At 38.1% G+C, this 25,293-nt stretch overlaps 1 protein-coding gene across 4 annotated transcripts in view; it reads left to right on the forward strand.

Moving 5' to 3' along the window:
• The window catches only part of CLTC (clathrin heavy chain), a 70,223-nt gene that overhangs the window by 10,395 nt on the left and 34,535 nt on the right, over positions 1-25,293 (forward strand). For all 4 annotated transcript variants that reach the window (XM_027517990.1, XM_027517991.1, XM_027517992.1 and 1 more), the window contains exons 2-8: positions 12,854-13,061; positions 15,730-15,998; positions 16,812-16,973; positions 19,198-19,311; positions 19,719-19,892; positions 23,645-23,842; positions 24,539-24,739. In XM_027517990.1, the coding sequence (XP_027373791.1) occupies positions 12,854-13,061; positions 15,730-15,998; positions 16,812-16,973; positions 19,198-19,311; positions 19,719-19,892; positions 23,645-23,842; positions 24,539-24,739 (1,326 nt within the window). The remainder of the gene's footprint in view (positions 1-12,853; positions 13,062-15,729; positions 15,999-16,811; positions 16,974-19,197; positions 19,312-19,718; positions 19,893-23,644; positions 23,843-24,538; positions 24,740-25,293) is intronic.

Consider the following 25,293-nt stretch of genomic DNA (forward strand, 5'->3'; position numbering starts at 1 on the left):
TCCTGAGAATGATTGCTTCAGAGATTTACATGGAATAGAAACAAATGTATATGTTAAGTATGGAGTCTACAAGGGCATTTTTATTTGTTGCTTAAAATTTGTGAAGTACATAGAAAACAGTGGCTGCTATACAATTGATGAAAGAACTAAAGGAATGCTGCGTTTTCAGCATTTTTAAAATTTCCTATAGAAAACAGCAATCGCAGTTTTTGACGTTGTGCTAGTTTCCTGGAAAGGCTCAGCAGTTACTACTGTCAGCATTTTCTTCACTGTGATTAATGCTGGTGAAGGTAGAGGATGTTTGGAACTTTCAAAGGAAGTCATGCTGAGTGAAATCCTTGGGTAGGAAGTTAACCAGATCTTCAAGCACTTAAAAATATCAGTATTGGGTGACATCCAAGTATCAACAGGACTAAAATTGTTGACTTCTTTACTCTGTAGCCGTAAAGTAAATAAAGACTTAAGTCTTTATCAAGATACAAGATTCAGGGACTTCTTCTCTGCCTAGTGGTTAAGCCTGTGCTTCCACTGCAGGGGGTGAGGGTTCCATCCTTGGTTGGGGAACTAGGATCCTGCAGGCCACATGGTGCACCTCCCCCTCCCCCCAAAAGACTCATGATTCATTTACAAAAAATGTAACTGAAGTGGGATTATAAGAGAGCAGGCACAAAAACTGCCTTGTCTGAAACACAGTATCTGTACATTCTTCCTTTACGTTGTAACTATTAAGACAAAAAAGGAGGAAGGAACCGCAAAGTGTAAAGCCAAGCACTAATTGTGAAACATAATCCATAATAATGCTGTCATAGACACAAAGTTTAATATATTTTGATCTTCAGCTGATTCAGCTGGTAAATGAGTTGTGTCCTGAGCTTACTAGTCATTCATTAGGAAGCAGACTCCCCGGGTGTGCTTATAAAGAAACCTGTTTCCAGTAAATGTTCCTGTCTGATCAGATGTAGGAAGTGCTGGATGAAATTAGTAGACTCAAAGCAAATTTGTTATTCTTTAAATTGTATGATATTTGTAGGCACAGACACAATTGTGATTGATTGCTTAGACAGACGTTAGGCTGATGGAGAGTGTCATTTTTAGCTAGTCAAAGAATTGGACATTGAAAAAGTAGTCTGGTTTTAGTTGGTTGAATTGTCTGATGGCAGAATTTTTTACCCTTTTTATTTTTTCTACCCTTTTTAATACATGTATACTATTGGATTAATATAGACATAGTCCATTTGGTTCCTTTAACAACGTTTTCATAGTTTGGTCACTAATGTATTCTAATAGATGCTGACTCAATGTCAATGGATTTCCTGATTTCCTTGATACATGAAGGTTTTTCCAAGCTTTCTTTAGTAACAAGAATTTTGAAAAAAAGCGATTCCCACATTGGCCCTCACTATGTAATGTTAGTAGCATAACATCAGAGCCAATCTGTTTTCGAATAGTTTGTCATGAGACCATGGTCCCAGAGTTAAATAACTGTAAAAGGATAGAAATCTCTAAAACAAATTCTTATGTGCCCCCATGCTATTCTAAGAGCTTGTGTGCTTAGTCTCTCAGTCGTGTCTAATTCTTTGCAGCCCCATGGACTGTAGCCCACCAGGCTTCTCTGTTCATGGGGATTCTCCAGGCAAGCATACCGGATGGGTTGCCATGCCCCACTTCAGGAGATCTTCCCGACCCAGGTATCAAACCCAGGTCTCCCTCATTGCAGACGCATTCTTTACTCTCTGAGCCGCCAGGGAAGCTCTAAGAGCTTGCCATTTATTAAACTGCTTAAACCTTTTATGCAGCACCTAATCATGCCTTACTCCCCCTCATACAGGGATAGACACTTTCTCTTTTCTGTTTGCCACATGGACAGTTAAATCAAGTATAGTTTCAAAACCAAGACCGGAAAATCAAAGCTTAAAATGTTAAAAACTGATGAGCATTTAACTTAGATTTCTGAATCTAATATTGCTGAAGTTAAAAAAAAATTTTTTACCAAATTTCTTTGATTTTAATACAGTCTCTTTCAGAGTCAACATTTTTTAAATTGAGGGTTCATCTTACAGTTGTACTCTTTACGCAAAAGCTTTTTGACATTGATGAGCATCTTAGAAATTGAGGCAGTGGTGGTTTATCAGGCACAGAGATGGGCTTTTCTTTTCCCCTGTTCTCTGAAGAAATTACATCAGCACCTGGGCCTTAGCTATTTGAATGTTTAGTGCTTTCTTGAAAGAAACACGCAGAGTGAGGTGGGCTCTTCCTTGGACCTGTAGCATTGAACTTTGTAGACTTTTTTCCCTTAAGCCTCCTGCAGCTACCTGGGCTCTGAAAGTTGTAATTTTTTTCTGCTTCTCCTTGTCTTGTCTGAAATCCTTATCTAAGGTGCGTGTGTCTTTTTGCCAGCTGTCCTTTATATTTTGCCAGAGTTTAATTTAAAAAAAGTTCTCCCTTTCTCCTTGTTGGACTTGCAAGAAAAACTTCTGAAAACAGTGCTCTCCAGTAGAACTGTGCAATAATGGAAATATCATTCTGTGCTTTCCAGCATGGTAGTCACATGTGGCAGTTGAGTACTTGAAATGAGATCAGTGTGACTGAGAAACTGAATTTTAAATTTTATTTACTAAGCTAAAGTACATGGCTACATGTGACCATATTGGACAGTGTAGCAAACCTCTCAGTTCTAATTGTCAGATGTTATTCAGCTCCTTTACAGAGCAAAATCAAACCAGATGAATGGTTTGATTTTCATCTCTACCTTTTAAGGTTGTATTCTGCCTTCCTGCCCTACAGGTAAACTGTCCAATAAAGTCTAATCCTTATAGCTTCAATTTAATTTTCAAGTTCTGTAAGCTTTTCATCCCTTTTCTAAAACTTCAAAAAATAATAACTGCACATTTTCATAATACTGGTGAGAGCATATACCCAGTCATCTAGATTTTTAATGCTATTTTGCTGTATTTGTTTTAAACATTTTTAAAATTTAGGCTATTATAGTGGTTCATAAATATTCCAGTATGCATGCATCTTTAGAAAATAAGAAAAGCTTTTTATAATCACAGTAGCATTATAACATCCTGATAGTTAATTCCTCAATGTTCTGAAAACCAGTCCATATTCAGATTCCCCTTATTGTCCCTAAATGTTAATTTGGTTTGTTTAAAGCAGGATCCAGGCAAGATCTGTATGTTGCCTTCAGTTATGACTCTTGTAAGAAACATTCTAATTCTTACAGAGTTTGAGATTTACAGAAAAGTTGAAAAATGGTACAGAGATTCTTTGCACACTTTACCCAGATTTGTCAGTTCTTAATTTTTTTTTTGCTACATTTGATTTATCCTCTTTCAGTACATTTTTTTAACTGAACTGTTTGAAAGTGTTTTGCGGATATGATGCCTCTGCCACTACATACTCTGCTGCTGCTAAGTCACTTCAGTCGTGTCCAACTCTGTGTGACCCCACAGACGGCAGCCCACCAAGCTCTCCCGTCCCTGGGATTCTCCAGGCAAGAACACTGGAGTGGGTTGCCATTTCCTTCTCCAATGCATGAAAGTGAAAAGTGAAAGTGAAGTTGCTCAGTCGTGTCCAACTCTTAATGACACCATGGACTGCGGCCCACCAGGCTCCTCCATCCATGGGATTTTCCAGGCAAGACTACTGGAGTGGGGTGCCATTGCCTTCTCCTATACTACATACTCTAGTATGTGTTTAATAAGAATAACAGAATGGTCTTATACAGCCATATTGTAGTGATTGAGGTGAAGAATTTGACAGACTAGTGTTAACCTCAGGCTCAATTCAGATTTCATCAGTTGTTCCAGTAATGTTCTTTGTAAGAAAATTCAGGATCATGAATTGCATTGAGTTGTCCTGTCTCTTTTTAAAAGAATATAGGTCATTTTTCTTGTGGCATGTTCCCCATTTTGTGTTCGTCTGATGTGTCTTCCTGATTGAATTCAGGCTGTATGTCAGGAATACTGCAGAAGTGATGTGTCCTTTGTAATGCTTCACATTGGGAAGGGAAGCACATGCTGTCATTTTGACTCATTGCTAGTTGTGTTAACTTTTATCACAACCCTTGCATGAGGGTTGAGTCTAACAGTTTTCTTCACCATAAATCTCCTTTCCCTTTGTTTTGTGGGAAGATATTTTGAGACATTACAAATACTTGTTGTTTCTCAAAATTTCATCTGTTCTTGTATCCGTTGATGATTTTTGTCTGAATCAATTATTGTGTTAATTGCAAAATACTGACTTTTAAAGAATTCCATCAGTCTTTTACCATTTTTAAGTTAGCTTTCTTCTGCAAGGAACAACTTCTCCTGTTTTATTTATATTAGTGCAGAATCTTGGGTTTCATAAATCCTTTAATCTGTAATTATCTTGAAAAGTAATTAGCCATATACAATTAGTAAAGAAATGTTGTCCTTTTGTGTAAGAATATTTGAGCCTTTAGAACTATTGAGAGGCAGGAATGGCAGAGGCTTTCATTCTTTAAGAAAGTTTTTATTTGAGGAGCTATGGTTTAGTTGGGTAAATGGATCTGAAATAGTGGGGCATGGGCAGATTAGGAAAAATTGGGAAATTTTGGTTTTAGAAATGTATTGGGGGCTGGGGAGCGGTGTGTGCGTGTTTGTCTGACCCAGCTAGCTTCAACTCTTGGGCGCACTAAGGGAGAAAGTGCTTTCCACTTCAGCTGTTTCTTAGCCTTGAGCTCTTTAGGGTAAAGAGAATTATTTCTCCTGACCTTACACCTTCTGTTTGCATTAGCTTTCCTGGCTTGCTCCCTAAACAAAGGTTTAGGAGATATATTTGCCAAGTTTGCTAGAAAGCCTCAACAGTACTGTTCCATGTGCCCCTAAAAATAATAATTGAAGTAAAATGGGGTTACCTGGCGTGGATATATTACATGATTCCATGTTATGTGATTTTGAAGAGTCTCGTCTCTACCTGACTTTTAATTGGGTAAATTAAAGAGCAGAATTGGAAATTTTAAAGAGTAATTTCCTTTTCTCAAAAGAAAAAACAAACAAACATGCAGTGTCTACTAAGTTGAGCACAGAGAGACTAGTAATCTTTTTATCAGTAGTTCAAAGAAATTCACACCCTGAGTTTTAGCCAACTTCTAGCACAGCTGAATTAAGCAGATAAAATGCAAATTCAAAAAAAGCTAATCTTGAGCTGGCCGAGTACTCATGTATTATATGTGCTAATAGTATCTATTGAGGCTTTACTATGTTCTGAAAGCACTTCGGTTAAATCCTCACAGTTGTGGGAAATGTACTATCATCTCATGTTTCAGATAAAGAAATGGTAGATATACAGAGATAACTGATTTACCTTTGGTCATTTATGTGGCAAAACTAGGGCTAAACCCAGACATTTTTTCTCGTATGAATCCACAAAACTGATTTTGGATGGCATTTGTAGTTTATAATCAGAGTTATGCATTTGTATGGTAATTGTCTATTTGAATGGAGAACCTTCTGTGTTCTCTGGATTGTGGGGAATCTGAAATAGTGTTTCTGACTACAAAACTAAGAATGCAGTGTCTTTTTTGTCTTTTGGCATGTAATCTAAATTGGGGGGACAGGGGAAAAGGAAACAATTCTGTATCATTTGTAAAATATAATTCCAGGGCACTCCAGAGTTTGGGTGTGCTGATTAACATAAAATCTATTTACAGTCAACCCTCCTCTCCTTATCTGTGGTTTCCCATACATACAAAGGCCTTAACCAGCATCTGTGGACTTTTGATGTCTGCCAGGGCACCTGGAACCAATCCCCAGTGGGTAACTAGGGATGGATGACTACTTATTTTTTAGCATCTGAACTAGATTTAAGTGTCAAGTCTTAGAGTAGTGCCACTTACAGACTAGTATGCAGAATCCAGCCTGGAAACAAAACAAACTGCGAAGTTTGGTGACTTCTTCACAAGGGAGCAGTCAGTGGCTGTGTGCTTCTGTGCATGTGCCATTAGTGCTTTGGTTTTTTTTAACGGAGACTAGTGTTGTTTCTTTTTAAGGGAAACTGGAAATATATATATATATTTTAACCTGTGCATAGGGTATCTAAGATGGAAAAGTATCCCTAGTTGCTGGCGGGAGAGAGGTATTACTGGAAACGTGGAGTGAGTGCCTTTTTTTTTTTTTTTTTTTTTTGAGTGAGTGCCTTTTAATAGTAGTTATACCCGTTTATCACCCCACTCCAGTACTCTTGCCTGGAGAATCCCATGGATGGAGGAGCCTGGTAGGCTGCAGTCCATGGGGTCACACAGAGTCGGACACGACTGAGCGACTTCACTTTCACTTTTCACTTTCATGCATTGGAGAAGGAAATGGCAACCCACTCCAGTGGTCTTGCCTGGAGAATCCCAGGGATGGGGAGCCTGGTGGGCTGCGGTTCATGGGGTCGCACAGAGTCACACATGACTGAAGGGACTTAGCAGCAGCAGCAGCAGCATACCCTTTTGTATAGAATGAATTCTTTGTCATATGCATGTCACAACTATTCAAAAAGAAAAAGATTCATTTTTTTTGGACCGAAGGGTATTTACTCCATATTCTTATTTTATAAATAATAGTTATAAAATAATAAAAATTATTTGAAGTTTAAAAAAGATACTTTATTATAGAAACTTCCAAGAATATCTCAGAATATTCCCAGCTTCAACAGTTGAGAGTCCCTTGGATACCATGGAGATCAAATGACTCAGTCCTAAAGGTAATCAACCCTGAATGTTCATTGGAAGGACTGAAGCTGAGGCTCCAATAGAGTTAAGCCACCTGATGGGAAGAGCTGACTCATTGGGGAAGATGTTGATGCTGGGGAAGATTCAGGGCAGAAGGAGAAGGGGACCAAAGAAGACATGGTTGGATGGCATCACCGACTCAATGGACAGGAGTTTGAGCAAAGTCCAGGAGATGGTGAAGGACAGAAGGGAAGCCTGGCATGCGGCAGTCCACGGGATCACAAAGACTCCAACACAGTTTAGCGACTGAACAACAAACAACTTCAAAAGTTGTGATATTTTGCTAATTGAGAGGATAAAAAATGTGGACAGTTTGAGTATTATTGTGTATTCTCTGAAAACAGCTGCAAGTATGTAGATGCTTAGCATGTTCTCTGAATTTATTAATGGTTTGTTCCACAGTCTGTGATTCAGTTTCTGTGGTATATAGCTCATATACCATTCAGTTCAGTTCAGTTGCTCAGTTGTATCTGACTCATTGTGACCCCATGAATCACAGCACGCCAGGCCTCCCTATCCATCACCAACTCCCGGAGTCCACCCAAACCCATGTCCATTGTGTTGGTGATGCCATCCAACCATCTCATCCTCTGTCGTCCCCTTCTCTTCCTGCCCTCAATCTTTCCCAGTATCAGGTGGCCAAAGTATTGGAGTTTCAACTTCAACATCAGTCCCTCCAGTGAACACCCAGGGCTGATCTTTAGAATGGACTGGTTGGATCTTCTTGCCGTCCAAGGGACTCTCAAGAGTCTTCTCCAACACCACAGTTCAAAAGCATCAATTCTTCAGCGCTCAGCTTTCTTTATAGTCCAACTCTCATATCCATACATGACCACTGGAAAAACCATAGCCTTGACTAGACGGACCTTTGTTGGCAAAGTAGTGTCTCTGCTTTTGAATATGCTGTCTAGGTTGGTCATAACTTTCCTTCCAAGGAGCAAGCTTCTTTTAATTTCATGGCTGCAATCACCATCTGCAGTGATTTTGGAGCCCAGAAAAATAAAGTCAGCCACTGTTTCTACTGTTTCCCCATCTGTTTGCCATGAAGTGATGGGACCGGATGCCATGATGTTAGTTTTCTGAATGTTGAGCTTTAAGCCAGCTTTTTCACTCTCCTCTTTCACTTTCATCACCATTAGACCTTTATAACTGACTAGAATATTTTATGGCTAGTATATGTTGTTTTGAAAATGAAACCTGTTTAAAAACATTACAGTGTGTTGGGTTTTGTTCTTTGTCTGCACTGTGCAGCTTGTGGGACCCTAGTTCCCTGACAAGCAATCAAACCTGGGCTTGCAGCAGTGGAAGTATGGAGTCCTAGCCACTGGATCGCCAGGAATTCCCTTCGTTGTATTTTAAAGTTTTAATCTACACAAATATCATTAGACATAGATATCTAGTATGATAACCCTTTTATGTGACCCCATTTTGAGAGTGCATCTAAACCAGAATTGTTTTGGGATGTTTTCCTTTTTAATATACCCTTGGAAAATTTGGGAAGAATTGGTGAGTGTTCTGGGCTGGAAAAGGTCAGTTTTCATTGCAATCCCAAAGAAAGGCAATGCCAAAGAATGCTCAAACTGCTGCACAATTGCACTCATCTCACACGCTAGTAAAGTAATGCTCAAAATTCTCCAAGCCAGGCTTCAGCAATATGTGAACCGTGAACTTCCTGATGTTCAAGCTGGTTTTCGAAAAGGCAGAGGAACCAGAGATCAAATTGCCAACATCCGCTGGATCATGGAAAAAGCAAGAGAGTTCCAGAAAAACATCTATTTCTGCTTTATTGACTATGCCAAAGCCTTTGACTGTGTGAACCAGAGATCAAATTGCCAACATCCGCTGGATCATGGAAAAAGCAAGAGAGTTCCAGAAAAACATCTATTTCTGCTTTATTGACTATGCCAAAGCCTTTGACTGTGTGGATCACAATAAACTGTGGAAAATTCTGAAAGAGATGGGAATACCAGACCACCTGATCTGCCTCTTGAGAAATTTGTATGCAGGTCAGGAAGCAACAGTTAGAACTGGATGTGGAAAAACAGACTGGTTCCAAATAGGAAAAGGAGTATGTCAAGGCTGTATGTTGTCACCCTGCTTACTTAACTTATATGCAGAGTACATCATGAGAAACGCTGGACTGGAAGAAACACAAGCTGGAATCAAGATTGCCGGGAGAAGTATCAATAACCTCAGATATGCAGATGACATCACCCTTATGGCAGAAAGTTAAGAGGAACTCAAAAGCCTCTTGATGAAAGTGAAAGAGGAGAGTGAAAAAGTTGGCTTAAAACTCAACATTCAGAAAACGAAGATCATGGCATCCGGTCCCATCACTTCATGGGAAATAGATGGGGAAACAGTGGAAACAGTGTCAGACTTTATTTTTTGGGGCTCCAAAATCACTGCAGATGGTGACTGCAGCCATGAAATTAAAAGATGCTTACTCCTTGGAAGGAAAGGTATGACCGACCTAGATAGTATATTCAAAAGCAGAGACATTACTTTGCCAACAAGGGTTCGTCTAGTCAAGGCCATGGTTTTTCCTGTGGTCATGTATGGATGTGAGAGTTGGACTGTGAAGAAGGCTGAGCGCCGAAGAATTGATGCTTTTGAACTGTGGTGTTGGAGAAGACTCTTGAGAGTCCCTTGGACTGCAAGGAGATCCAACCAGTCCATTCTGAAGGAGATCAGCCCTGGGATTTCTTTGGAAGGAATGATGCTAAAGCTGAAACACAGTACTTTGGCCACCTCATGCGAAGAGTTGACTCATTGGAAAAGACTCTGGTGCTGGGAGGGATTGGGGGCAGGAGGAGAAGGGGACGACAGAGGATGAGATGGCTGGATGGCATCACTGACTCGATGGACATGAGTCTGAGTGAACTCCGGGAGTTGGTGATGGACAGGGAGGCCTGGCATGCTGCAATGCATGGGGTTTCAAAGAGTCGGACACGACTGAGCGACTGAACTGAACTGGGCATTCTCACTGAGAAGTATCAGCAATGAGGAAAAATTCTTACTGACCTTATTTGAAGAGGTGGGAGAAAAAGTAACTTTCTGTTAACCTATTGAAATAGGTCACTTATCCTAACAACTGGGAGAGACTTTTTAGGAAGGAGAAGTTTCCTATTTATTTATGTAAATAGGCATTACTTAAGTATGCTTCTTAAAATGTTTAAATGTGTAGATTGGTGAGGATTTGCCATCTAGTTTTTACTTAATTTTTTTTTAATAAAGTATAAATCTTTCATATGCAGTACAATGTTGATAGAGAAGGTTAAAAATATATATACACAGCTTTCTTGGTAGAATGTGTTTAATGAGAAAAAGTAAAAGTACTACATAGATTGAGGAGAAGTATCAGGACGTGCCCCCACTTTGCACCAAATCTTTGCTTTTTTCTGCAAATAAAACAGCTATGAGGCTAAAGGTCTCTGCTGGCTTTTGAAGACATTTCTTGATGCATTTATCTGGAGATCTGGGAAAGAATAAAACACATGTTTCTTGACTTACCATTTTCCCTCCTCTTTATTATCTCATAGTGTTTTCTTCTCTTACAGTTAGTTGTCTTCTACCTACCTCTTATGTGGAGGAATAAAAAAGAATCTCTTGGAATCATTTAGTTCAGTGTGTTTGTGGTTTGCATCCTTGTTTTAATTTTACTGTTTGATTAGCACTGTTTATTTTTACTTTCTCAGACATTGTAGGATTTAAGCTGTGACAGCTGAGACTCAAAATTGCTTTTGGTGAATTTTTGGTAGTAACTTAGAGGCCTAGAATTCTTTTAAAGAGTAGTTTAGAAGATAACTTGTTGCTTTTATGTATATGGTTCTGGGAGCTCTAGGATCTACTGAAATATTTTTTTAATTATTGGAAAGGAAACTCAATGAAACTTGAGCCTGAGGACTGGTCTACTCAGAAATACAAATGTATCCACCTCTTATGAAATTAGACAGCCTGGTTTGCATAAGGCATCCCTTAACCCCCCGACAAGGTCCCTTCATGGATTGTTGAGGACCACTTCTTTATCTTCCTCCATTAGTTCTGAAACTCAGTGTCACTAAAAGTTAAAGTTAGGAAGAAATGAAAATTGGTAATTCATAAAGTTGTAACCAAACTCACTTATAAGTTACATATCTCACAGCTTGTATACTTGCCTTGCACTACAGCATATACTTGAGCTTGTACAACTAGTTAATCTTCCACTTTATTACCATGTTTGTGTTAATAGTTAGACAATTGCTTGGTTACGTACCCTGGTATTCAGTGACCAAGTTACTGTAACTATACTTTATCATTGTACCTACAGTCATTGAGGTGTAAGAGGGAAGTGAAATTACAATGTAGTCTCTTAATCTTACGTTGTATTCTTTTGAAATCCTGGACTGGTTATAGTTTAGCACTATTAGCAGAAGAGTTTGACAGAATAATTTATGTAAAAGACAGTTACCTTTAGGGCTTGCCAGGTGGCTCAGCAGTAAAGAATCCACCTGCCAGTGAAAGAGACATGGGTTCAATCCCTGGGTCAGGAAGATCCCCTGGAGTAGGAAATGGCAACCCACTGCAGTATCTTGCCTGGAAAATTCCGTGGACGGGGGAGGAGCCTGGAGGGCTACAGTCCGTGGGGTTGCACAGAGTTGGACAGGACTGAGTGACTGAGCATGCATCACAGTTACCTTGGCTCAGCTGGTCCAGAAAGAGTAGTGACAGTGAGTTTTCTTTTCCCGTGCTTAAAAAAATTTTTTTTTCATCTTCCTGCTTTAAAATTTTTGTTTGTATTTTGTTCCATGTGAACTTGTTACCTATTGGAGGAAAAAAATAAAACCCTCCCGCTGGTCAAGGCTAAGAAAGCCTTCAGGTAGCCTTTGAGTGGTGGTCTATTATACTACATTTAGTCACCTAGAGAAATGACCCAGTCTGGTAGAAATCTCCTTCTCCTCTTGTTCTCAGTTATATATTTAACTAGTTTTTAAAGATGTGTCATCTTTAGATCTTGTATATTTGCTTAGCAAATTAATAGCTTCTGCATACACAAAGCAAATCTGATTCCATTATTTTCCTTGTTAAAATCCTGAAGTAGTTTCCTTAGGATCAATTCCTGATTCTTACTGGGGTACATCTATCTTACCAGTCTAGCCCATACTTGTGTTTGTAATCTTAATTCTCCAAAAACCTTTCATACATAATCTCTATTCCCAGTGTTACAAGAGCACTTAGAATTCCCTTAGCAGACCACACTTTTTTTTTTTAGTTATTTATTTAGCTGTTTTGGGTCTTCGTAGCAGCACATGGGCTTAGTTGCCCCACAGCATGTGCGATCTTAGTTCTCCAACCAGGGATCTAACCAGCATCCCCTGCATTGAAAGCAGATTCTTAACCAGTGGACCACCAGCAAAGCCGCAGCAGACCACACTTTCATATCTCTAGGCCTTAATATGTGCTCATCCTTCTGTGGTGTGTTCTCTAGTCTACTTCTGTTGAACACATTCACTGCCTTGCCTGTAGGCTTCCTTTGACTGGATCTCTCTTACGTATCTTTGTTTTGGCACTTTTTGCCAAGTATTGTAACTTACTTGTCTGCTCTGGCTGATCCAAGTTACTTTAGACCAAGAACCCTGTGAAATTTTTAACTCTCTCATTTTATGCTATAATTTATCAATAATTTTCAGTTTCCTGAAGTCCAGTACATATGATCAAGTAACTACTAAATCCTAAAGGGGATTAGAGAGGACGATCTAATAGTTCAGAAATCCCAAGCCATGAAACATTGATTACCTCAGGTTCCTTGACCCATAAAGGCTACCTCTCAGATGTAGCTCTTACCTTTATATCTGTCTGTTCTTCCTCTTAGTTGTCACCAGATGGTTATACCTCTCAAGTTACAACTGCAGGATTATAACAAAACAATTGAAAACCATACTTGTTGGAAGAGAGAAGGTCCATTATATTAATTGCCTCATTTGAATCCGTGTAATGGAGTTGTCAATGTTGACCTTGAAGTAGTAATGGTTAAATGAGGATTTGTAATGATGACCACACATGAATATCAAGTCTTTCTAATTCACTTGGTAGCATGATTTATTAATATTTTTTGTTTTTTTCTTCCCTCAGCTCCAGAACCTGGGTATAAACCCAGCAAATATTGGCTTCAGTACCTTGACTATGGAGTCAGACAAATTCATCTGCATTAGAGAGAAAGTAGGAGAGCAGGCCCAGGTGGTAATTATTGATATGAATGACCCAAGTAATCCAATTCGAAGACCAATTTCAGCAGACAGCGCCATCATGAATCCAGCCAGCAAAGTAATTGCACTAAAAGGTATAAACAGATTGTGTTTTTTTCTTAAAACTTTTCCTATAGGAATTTATTCAAATACAGTAATTAGAATCTTTTTTTTAGTATATTAAGTTTGGTTAAACAGATCTGCAAAGTGAAAGCTGTTACTGTGATTTTTTAAACTATTTTCATGACTTTTACTTGGCATAATTCTGTGAGCTGTCTTACTTTCTACACATACTTGGAAAATTTTAAGATTTAGATTAAATGAATTTAAGCTTTATATCTATGGTGTGGTAATATTATATTAAAAACATAACCCCATTTACAGAAGACACAAGAAATTAGTGATTTGTTTTCTGGAGTAAAATATACTTTACTAGTATTAGCAACTATACATTGCAGAATTTTGTTATGGTGATAAACTTGCTCTTCATTCTGTGTCTTTTTTATATGTCAGGTTTGTGTTACATTTAACGAATTCTAAAACTGGCTTGAACTTAGACTGATTTTTAAAAGTGTGTGTGTATATATAGGTAGGTATTAACTTTTTGGAATCAATGGTGTTAGTTTATTCAGACTGACTTTTTAATTGTCATAGTAGGGAACTAACTCTACAACCTGGCAGTCCAAACAGAGTTCAGAGGCCCTCATACTTTCTGGGAGTCTTACGTTAATTTTTTTCCTTTGAACTTTAGACTGAAAGTAGAATTGACTATTTAAAACAGACTCTTACGAGGGCTAGGTAACTATCTCAACTTGAAAGAGACATTTAGTTGGCTGTTTTTTGGTTTGTTGCTTTTCTTCTTGATAGTAGGAGGAAGTGTTCAGATTCTTGGTAATTTCTTGGTAAATTTGTGGGTGACTTGTTCCAGGTGCTGAAGTATTTAAATAGACTTGTTTTTTCCACATGATTTATATTTTGTGTTTAGTAGTGACACTGTTTGGAAATTAAATTGATTGGGCGAGGGGTGGACTGAAAACATACTCAAAGAAGTCATTGTTACATCTCTGCAAGATAGAAGTTGATCTCATCTCTGGGAAAGATGGTCCAGATTTTACCTGGGATACTTGTTCTGTGGCAGGGGTCTGTTGTTTGCAGTACATATTTAAGGTAGTAAGTTCCCTTCAGCCTCCTTAAAGAATTTAAATTCAATTGCTTAACAGCTCTCATTCCTCTATTATAAGGCCATCGTTTTAATTTTCTCATAATTCTTTTCTATTTTTAATGTTGTTGTTATTTTATCACATTTCTTAATGCTTTCTTATGTGTGCAGATGGTGAGTTTTCTTAAATTAGATTGTATTAGTTATTGTCCTGTTTTATAAAAAGAATAAATTGAAAGAGTTTTCAGAGCCCCATACAGTAATACCATTATAGATCTGTGCCTTTGTGTCTACACTACATAGTTAAGCTGTCAACCCTTGCCCTCCTCCCCAAAACACCCCATGTACATATGCTCCAACCTCTTTCACATAAAGAATAAAACATGTAATTAACTAGGGGTTGGGGAAGAAACAAAGGAAATTTAAATTATTCCCAAATATGGCTTCCTTCTGAATCCAGTTTCAAATCCCTTAGTTTCTTTTTATAAACAGGACCGTAACTCTCACAATTGTTCAAGTCTGGTTGTGGTTTACATATTGTGTGGGATGGGGATAACATTCTTCATTTTATGGAAGAAGTTTTTACCCATGTAGTAATTAAGGAGGGTTGTGGTACAAAGCTGTATGTTTTGTGTCCCGTCCCATCCCTCTCTCCACCCCCACTCCCTTACTACCTTATAATTTTTGTTCTTCAGGAGCCAAATTCTCTGAGGCTCAGGAATGGAGTTTTCCTTAGTCTCTAAGGACTAATACGAATTAGGCAACCTAATGTTAGCTGTGGGCTTTGATCTCTATTAACTTAACCCAAATCACTTTTTGGATTGTGATGGGTCTCAAATTTTCAGTATAAACCTTTGCATCTGACTCAGTGAACTCTTAACATTCACAGCAGATTTCATCTTCTTTTACTAAATGTTTGCTGTTTTAACTGGTTGAAGCTTGAATTTTGTTCTTACCTTTAATATATTAACATCTGAAACCTTCCTCCTTTGTCTTCCTCTCCTTTTCTGTAGCACCTCTACCTTCCCTTTGTATCTTAAACCAATACAGTGTAGCATGCACCTCTCTCATGTGTTAGTGGTACAGGTAGAGTTGAAGTAGATCCTCTTCCAAAGAAGTTTCCACAAGATATATTTGAATGGGGGATGGCTGCCTTTTAAAAAGTAGACGTTTTCCCCATGTGCTTGAATCAGATTTGTTTTTTTCTGTGTACCAACCATTTTTTTTCTGTGTACCAACCATTAAGTTTATGGGTAAGCATTCTTAATTAAGTATGAAGGTTACAACTTGTTTTTCATCATTAAGGGAGCTGTTCATTTTTAGTTGGGATTTAAAACTCTTTGGAAGTAATACTATCTGTTTCAAGTGTATTTATTAGAGGTGATAGTTTTTGCTTCACGTTTAGGTGTAGATTGCTCAGTCCCAGCTCCTCAGTGGTTGCAGCTCTGTCACTGTGACTACTGTAGATGTTATTAGTCTCACGCTAGGACCATTTTGTTTGGAAGTTACAGATTTTGATGCAGAGATAGTCTGATCTAGCTAGATACTAATTTATCTTGAGCTTTGCTTTCTTAGTGATTCATAATTCTTACTTTTGTTTTTAGCTGGGAAAACTCTCCAGATATTTAACATTGAAATGAAAAGTAAAATGAAGGCCCATACCATGACTGATGATGTCACCTTCTGGAAATGGATCTCTTTGAATACGGTTGCTCTTGTTACGGATAATGCAGTTTATCATTGGAGTATGGAAGGAGAGTCGCAGCCGGTGAAAATGTTTGATCGCCACTCTAGCCTCGCAGGGTGCCAGATTATCAATTATCGAACTGATGCAAAGCAAAAGTGGTTACTTCTGACTGGCATATCTGCACAGGTAACATTTTTCTAGTTTTGAATAAAGAAAAGGTCTAGAGAATTTATGTGCTTGAAATGTAGTTTATTTTGAAATTGGATCTTCTTTGCCCATCTGACTCCCCCCCCCCCTTTTTTTTTAAAAAGAAATAAAAGTTGCTGGTTTAATCCCTTATACTGTCATACAGGTTGGAGTACTCTTAAGGTGTTTTGAGGTCCTCTCTGCGGGTTGAGGGAATGAGTTTGAGTGATTTGGAATTTATTGTGGATATTTACTGCAGAATGAGTACTCCTGCTGCTACTGCTAAGTCACTTCAGTCGTGTCCGACTCTGTGTGACCCCATAGACGGCAGCCCACCAGGCTCCTCCGTCCCTGGGATTCTCCAGGCAAGAACACTGGAGTGGGTTGCCATTTCCTTCTCCAATGTATGAAAGTGAAAAAGTGAAAGTGAAGTCGCTCAGTCGTGTCCGACTCTTAGCGACCTCATGGACTGCAGCCTACCAGGCTCCTCTGCCCATGGGATTTTCCAGGCAAGAGTACTGGAGTGGGGTGCCATTGCCTTCTCCGAGTACTCCTATATCTTTCTTTTTTTTTAAAAAAAAGGATAGTGTAAAAAGATGGTTGTATGTGAGGCACATTTTAAACATTCATGTTAAGCTTTAATAGAATGTTTGCAACTAAATTTTAAATTAAGTATCAAATCTACATTGAGAGAAAAGGAATTGTAAATCCTTCTAAAGATGATAAAGTGTTTTAATTATTTCACTGATTATTGTATCTGAAAGTTACTGGTTCGTTGGGACCCTAAACTTTATTCTGCTTGATCTTTTGTAGCAAAATCGTGTGGTGGGAGCTATGCAGTTGTATTCTGTAGATAGGAAAGTGTCTCAGCCCATTGAGGGACACGCGGCTAGCTTCGCACAATTCAAGATGGAAGGCAATGCAGAAGAGTCAACGTTGTTTTGTTTTGCAGTACGGGGTCAAGCGGGAGGGAAGGTAAGTTTTGCCTCTGGAAATTGTTTTAATGAGAATTTGCCTTTTGTCTTTCTGTTACTAATTAATTTGTTATCTGATTCCAAAATAGTCTTCTCTTTTGTTAATTTGTTTTTAACATTCAGATTGGTGGTGATTTAATTTCTTTAAATTCTGTTTCTGGTGATACTTGTCTAAAGTGAATGTTTCTTAAGCAACTTGTTTGTGTCTGCTGTTTATAGACTTTATTTCATTGCCTTTACCAAAGGCTTTCCTGTGCATTAAGAATCACTAGGGTGGCTAAAATGTACATTTGTATGCCTTCCATCTAGAGAGTCTGATTCAGTAAGTGGAGCTCATAATGTGCATTTTAAATGCTGTAGATGACTAGGTAGAGTGGACCACAATTTCAGTACCGTTGCCTTAAATCAGAGCTTCTCAACACTGACTACATTGAAATCACTTGGACAAGTTGAAGTGCTTTGCAGGGTTCTTAGTTGCAGACAACAGAAACAGGGGATGGTTGCTTAGAGCATAAAGTTTAATAATGAAGGTATAGTGGGTAGTTTGCATTAGCTAAGAAGGTTTAGAACCAAGCTGGGAGAATTAGGAGGAATAAGGGAGAGTGGGCAGCAGCCAGAAGCCCTGGCGCAGAGCTCTGAGGCCCTGCTGCTGCTGCGATTGCACTGCTGGATGCCCGCTTGGCACGACTGCCCCTGGAAACGCAGTCTGACTGCTCTCCTCATCGCCATAGCAGGTTCTCTGAAGTCTTAATATATTTTCCATGCTAAGTAGTTTTAAAAAATCAAGATCGAGATTGCTTAAAATACAGTAATCAGTAACCTGTAATCTGGGCGGGAACATACGTACAGAGGTAGCGTTCTCCCTAAAAGTTTAGAGTAATAATCCCTGAACCAAGGAATGTTGCTACCAGCCTCTCAGTAGGCTAATGATAAAAAATACAATTTAGATATTTAGATCTGAATTGATGAATTTTAAACAAAAAACCCATATACATTAGAAATTAGATGCACTAATTAAGACATAAGGCTGTGACATTTTTTGAAAAGTCCTCCTAAGAAAAAACCTTGTGTATAATTTTTGTAGTATCAGAAAACCAGTTTATAGGTTCTTGAGCTTACTTGATATATTGTGCTATATATTTTATAGTCGGCCATGGTTTTTTTAAGGGAAGGCAATTTTTTCAGTATGGCTAGTCATTCTAATTAAGGATGAGACCCTGTAACTTTCATATGGTTATATATCTTGGAAACCGAGTTATTTTTTAAGTCCATTCCTCACATGACTAAGCAAAATATATAGTAGTCTTCCATTAACATTATTTGCTCTCTCTTGCCATTGCTTGCTGATGTACAGCATCAGACATTTTAAACCAGAATGTTCTCATCCAAATTTCTGAGGTGTCTGTGATTAAAGCGACTACTCATGTTGAGTCTATACTTAATCTGTATTTAGAGTAGGTGTGGGCAGAGAAGACTTTAATAACTTCAGTTAGATTTCTATTTGGAAAATTTAATTGTAATCGAAAGCCATGAGAATGCATTTTTGTGTGTATTGTTTTACCATTCTTTAAGGTAGATTGAGATGTGGTTGAGCTGTTCAACTGACTTTTTAAAATTTTTATCTTGAAGTAATACATATTATTTGTGGGAAACGATCCTGTGCTCTTTTCCTAGTTTACCTTAATGGTTACGTCTTACATAGCCATTTAGTACATTTGACAAACCAGAAATCAACATTGGTTCAATTATATAATTGTGTAATTTTGTCATGTATAGATTGAAGATACATACTATTCCATTACCACAAAGATTACCTTCTTGCTGCCCCTTTATAGTCACAACCACTTACTGCTAGCTTGCCATCTCTAACCCCTGTAAATCACTACTTTACTTTTCATTTCTGAAATTCTGTCTCTTCAAGAATGCTTTATAAGTTGAATCATATAGTATGCGATCTTATGAAGAGTAGCCATTTTTTATGTGTTTCCACTGGACATTGTGTCTGAAAGTTCATTTTATTACTGAGGAGTGTTCCATAGTATGGTTGTTACCATATAGTTTCAGTTCAGTTCAGTCGCTCAGTCATGTCCGACTCTTTGCGACCCCACGAACCACAGCACTCCAGGCCTAGTTCAGCTATTTAGGACATTTGGTTGTTTTCACAAATAAAGCTGCTATGGTCCTTTTTAGCAGTTGATCATAAGTTTTACTTTTCTTTTGAACAGTTACATATCATTGAAGTTGGCACACCACCAACAGGGAACCAACCATTTCCAAAGAAGGCAGTGGATGTTTTCTTTCCTCCAGAAGCACAAAATGACTTTCCTGTTGCAATGCAGGTATTTTAAGCAAAACAAAGGAACTTGAAATTTGTTTTCTAAACACAAGTAATTAAAAAAGTACTACTGACAGTATAATTTTAAGTGGTGCCTTTACTCAGAAATAGCGAAACTTTGTAAAGTAATACTTCTTTATGTAATACATAAATTGGGTTATCCCAGGTTCTTCAAAATTATGTTTTCTCTTTTATCTTATACAGTTTATTAATATTCTTGTGTTTTATGTAAGAGCTTGGGACATTGCATATTTGAATCTGCAGTAAAAATGAAGAAACCATAAATACTAGTTTTTAATTTTTCATAAAAGCCTCTTGTCAAAATCCTAGAATTTTACCATCTCTGAAATGGAATGGGACTAAACTTTCTGATTGTTCATTATTACTGAAGTACTTATTTTCTTTATACAGATCAGTGAAAAGCATGATGTAGTATTCTTGATTACGAAGTATGGTTACATCCACCTCTATGACCTTGAGACTGGTACCTGCATCTACATGAATAGAATCAGTGGAGAAACGATCTTTGTCACTGCACCTCATGAAGCCACGGCTGGAATAATTGGAGTAAACAGAAAGGGACAGGTAAGGACACCTTGAAAATCAAATTAGGTGATAAAAGAAAATAACACTTACTACGGTTAGCCTTTTGCCAAAAAGTAAATGGTAATTTTGGATGTCAGAAAATAATGTATATCTAAAAATACAGATGCATATATATATTATATACTACTATGTACTCTGCAATCTCTCTTTAACTGTATCTCAAAGAGAAGGAACTATTTGGCATATAGTATAGCCACCTAAGGATTGTGTTTGTGTCTCTGTTATCAAGAGAAGTGGCTCTTCATGCAAAGAAATTGATAGGGTGACATCTGACAGATTGTATACTTTTTTTTTTTGGCTGCACCCCAGGGCTTGTGGGATCTTAGTTGCTTAACCAGAGATTGAACCCAGGCCCCAGTAGTGGCGAGTCCTAGGGCTGGACCACCAGGGGATTCTAAGACTGTATACTTTTTATAGAGTTTGCTTCCTGTAATCTGTAAGACTCATTATCAACTACAAGGAAAAAAATTCTTCCTTTGTCTTTTTTCTCACCTCTTTAATTATTACTGAATGTTTAATGTGGGAAGGTGATATGTTACAGTAGCTCTGGTAGGTTCAGTGGGGTACTTGAAAAGTTACCCAGTTTGCTGTTCTGACTTGTCACATTTGACAAACCTCCTCACACCACCTAACCCAAGTGATCTTTTTTTCTGTATTTTAGTGTTTTAATGTAATTTAAAATATTATGCCTAGAAGTATCTTTTTCCCTAAAAAAAATGGTTAAATGTTATTGACCTTTCCTTTTGTTTGTTTTCCTCCAAATTATTGTTTTTCCTCAATGGTAAATGAAAGCAGATAGGTTTTTTTTTTCTCCTTTATTCTATTAATTTTCAGAACATAGTATGTATGTGAAGAAAGAAATACTGTAGAGAAAGGGAGTCTCTCCCTACTCATCCATCCTTTCCATCGGTTCCACACCTGATTAGGTGCTTCTGCTTTAGGGAGCCCTCCCCATGGCACTTAACACAGTGAGTTACAGTTGCTTGTTTAACTACTTCATCACTGTTCTTCCTTAGGAAAGGGGCTTTTCTTTTTTAATTGTATTTCTGCACTAGTCAGTGTCTGGCACAAAAGCCACTTTAAAAATTCAGTAGCATTCATTTATTGAGTTGCATGTGCCTCTCGTGGAAAAATCAAGAATGAATGTGTCTTTTGGTGAACTAGATTACTGATAATTTATAATCATAAAGTTGTTAAGCCAGAGATAATTGTTTTAACTAAAATATCCTGAAAATTTTACCATTATATATTAATATTCATAACTTTGATTATTGATTGTTTCCCTTCCCTCTCTCCACAAGTTTTCTTTGCCAACTGCTTTGAATAAGATGAATGTTCACAATAACCTATAGGGCTCAGGGCTCTACTCTTTTGATCAGAGCTAACTATAGCTGGACCTGACCCAATGCCCTGAAGGAATGAGTATGGTTTCTGTTGGTTGCAAAATTAAAAGTGATCAAGATGACAGTCTGAACTTGGTAGAACTGAATACTTTAGAAGATACAAGAACCATCTTTTCCCCCTGTATGTCTTAAATACTGGTTTCTAGAACTCTGCTAATACAATCTAAAAATGGGATAAAGATGAAACTATGGATTTGGTATTTGGGGAAGGCTACAGAAAGTACAGTTGGAAGTGGGTTTGTTCATCTTCCTTATTTTTCCTAAGAAGTAGTATTAAAGATGAAAATGTAAATAACTATAAAGAAAGAATTCTTTTAAAAAAAGACCTCTTAACATGGGGTATTAGTGTCACATTGCAGATAGAGAATGACCTAAGCTTTGGAAGATGGAGGTCAGATCTGTAGAAAGGAAACACTTGGAGGTTAAAATTTCATTTTCCTCAAAGGGAATAATAGAACAGGCAAATATATATTACTTGTTTGGTTATTGAGTTCTCACTTACTTGGCAAATATTAAGCATTTACTTTGTGTTCAACACTGCCCTGGTGCGAAATATACAATTAAAGACAAAGATAAGTTCCTTTCTTTATGTGGAATAGTGACTGAGAAACACTGGTATGAGAAATAATGGTATGAGAACTGTCATTACGGGGAATAGAAGTAGTTTATAAGCTGGGGTGTGTACCCAGATCTGGTGTTGGGGAGAGGAATGGATGCATGATGAAGGACTCCTTTTCTCTTTGGCAATTGACAGAAATTCAGCTTTTAAGCAAATAGATCGGCATTCTGTGACAATGACTTACTTGGGGAACTGAGGGTAGGTAATTAATTGTTCTTTAAAAAGAGCAATTAGAAGTTGCTCTTTACTGGTGCCACATTTATTAAGCATCTACTGTATACCTTGCAATATATAAGGTGTGTGAGGATTTAGTGGTCCTTTCCCTCCTTGAGTATATAATTTGAACTCTGGGAATGTAAATGTAATTAAAATTACTGAAAAATCAGAGTTAAGAGGAATCTATCTTAAACTTCGTCCATGTGAGCCCATGCCATGTTAAGAATGGATGGTAGCAAAGCAATTAGAGTTTGGACTGTATGAGATCGGGAGTTACTTATATTACAAGACAGCTCTATTTTCAGTTCAGTTTAGTTCAGTCGCTCAGTCGTGTCCGACTCTTTGCGACCCCATGAATTGCAGCATGCCAGGCCTCCCTGTCCATCACCAACTCCCGGAGTCTACCCAAACTCATGTCCATCAAGTTGGTGATACCATCCAGCCATCTCATCCTCTGTCATCCCCTTTTCCTCCTGCCCGCAACCCCTCCCAGCATCAGGGTCTTTTCTAATGAGTCAACTCTTCGCATGAGGTGGCCAAAGTATTGGAGTTTCAGCTTCAGCATCAGTCCTTCCAATGAACACCCAGGACTGATCTCCTTTAGGATGGACTGGTTGGATCTCCTTGCAGTTCAAGGGACTCTCAAGAGTCTTCTCCAACACCACAGTTCAAAAACATCAATTCTTCGGCACTCAGCTTTCTTTATAGTCCAACTCACATCCATACATGACCACTGGAAAAACCATAGCCTTGACTAGATGGACCTTTGTTGAGAAGTAATGTCTCTGCTTTTGAATATGCTATCTAGGTTGGTCATAACTTTCCTTCCAAAGAGTAAGCATCTTTTAATTTCATGGCTGCAGTCACCATCTGCAGAGATTTTGGAGCCCCAAAAAATAAAGTCTTACACTGTTTCCACTGTTTCCCCATCTCTTTCCAATGAAGTGATGGGACCAGATGCCATGATCTTCGTTTTCTGAATGTTGGGCTTTAAGCCAACTTTTTCACTCTCCTCTTTCACTTTCATCAAGAGGCTTTTGAGTTCCTCTTCACTTTCTGCCATAAGGGTGATGTCATCTGCATATCTGAGGTTATTGATATTTCTCCCGGCAATCTTAATTCTAGCTTGTGCTTCTTCCGGCCCAGCGTTTCTCATGATGTACTCTGCATATAAGTCAAATAAGCAGGTTGACAGTATACAGCCTTGACGTACTCCTTTTCCTATTTGGAACCAGTCTGTTGTTCCATGTCCAGTTCTAACTGTTGCTTCCTGACCTGCATATAGGTTTCTTTAGGAACCCCCATTTGGTTTAGCAGCACCCCTTAGTCTTCTGTTTTCTGCCCTCTTTTTTTTTTTTTTTTTAAAGTGGCAGCAAGAAAGCAGCCATCACAGTTTTATATTTTGTCACTCAGTGGTCATCAGCATTAAATATATCTAGTATCTGATGCTCAAGTGAACGCATTGCAGCTGTTCATTAGATCTTAAATTGCAGGTTCTCTCAGTATGTGTGGAAGAAGAAAACATAATCCCTTATATCACCAATGTCCTACAAAATCCTGATTTGGCTCTGAGAATGGCTGTACGTAACAACTTAGCTGGTGCTGAAGAACTCTTTGCCCGGAAATTTAATGCTCTTTTTGCCCAGGGAAATTACTCAGAGGCAGCAAAGGTGGCCGCTAATGCACCAAAGGTACGTAGTTATGAAAATGAAAATTGCCATGTTTGGATTGATGCCAGCGTGGTCTGTTTCTAATACTGTTAGGAGTGGAACCAGCTTCCCACAGAGAAATGAGTATTTTTTTAGGATATGTTTTCCAGTAGAATGAGTTTCTTCTAGATTTAGTTAGTTAACTTTTCTATGCTTTAGATTTGGTTAACTTTTTAAAACTCAGATTGTTAGAATGATGTGTAGATCTAACAGGCTCTGATTTACATAGATGTAATAATGTTTACTTAGTTGGATCTTATGATAGCTACTGATTTTATGTCTTAAAGATGAAACAGATCTTGTTCAATTCATGGTACGAAGAGTTGTCTGAACTTGACCTGAATTTATCCTCATCATTTTTGTATTATGTTGGACTGAATTAATACCTTACTCCCTGACCGGTAATGAAATTTTTACTTAACCTAATATGAACCTGGAATAATACATTAGCATTATGATTAGGTTGGTATGTTTCTGATTCAGAATAATCTCATAACATTGAATCAGAAGTTTGACAGACATTGCCTGAATCTTTACCATTCAACGTGTTGAAAAGTTGAGATTTGGTTTCAGTAGATGGAATTATGCCTTTAAAATTGACTTAACAGATCCATGAAGTTATTAGTGTGATATTGAATCATCTTTAAAAGGAGTCCTTAACATTTCTGTTTCTTAAAGGGAATTCTTCGTACCCCAGACACCATCCGTCGGTTCCAGAGTGTTCCAGCTCAGCCAGGTCAAACTTCACCCCTACTTCAGTACTTTGGAATCCTTTTGGACCAGGGCCAGCTAAACAAATATGAATCCTTAGAACTGTGTAGGCCTGTACTTCAGCAGGGGCGGAAACAGCTTTTGGAGAAATGGTTAAAAGAAGATAAGGTATATTAACTTAACGTTAACATATTTTCACTTTGATTAAATACCACGTTAGCAAGTTAAAAACACAGGCTGTACCAGAACATCTCCATCCGTGATTCATTGTTTGTAGGAATGGTGAAAGAATAGACACTGCATGAGATGCATAGGCGTGTTTTCTTTTGAAAATGGGTTATTATTGTGGCATGTTGAGGTATCTTTATTTTAAAAGGGAATCCAGGATTACTTGCTTGGTGGTTAAGCTTAGTGTGAGACACTTTGCATGCTTTGCGTATTTGTCAACATGTATAAACTCATGGGGACCTAAGAATGTATTCCTGTCTCCCACATCCCACACTTGGGATGCCCAGTATTTTCAGCCATACAACATTGTATCTTTTCTTCTAGAACTTCCCAAATATCAAAATGGTGGAGCCGGTTAGGTGTGTAAGGGAAATATGTTATATACAACGTGGAATTGGTTAACAGGACATCAGGACTGATTAGCAGTGATGCAGATCCCCAGAGTCACTTCACAGAGAATGTTAGCTGGCATTACATGAAAAAATATTAACTTA

The sequence above is a fragment of the Bos indicus x Bos taurus genome, chromosome 19 (genome assembly GCF_003369695.1).
Source record: "Bos indicus x Bos taurus breed Angus x Brahman F1 hybrid chromosome 19, Bos_hybrid_MaternalHap_v2.0, whole genome shotgun sequence".
Classification (NCBI taxonomy): domain Eukaryota; kingdom Metazoa; phylum Chordata; class Mammalia; order Artiodactyla; family Bovidae; genus Bos; species Bos indicus x Bos taurus.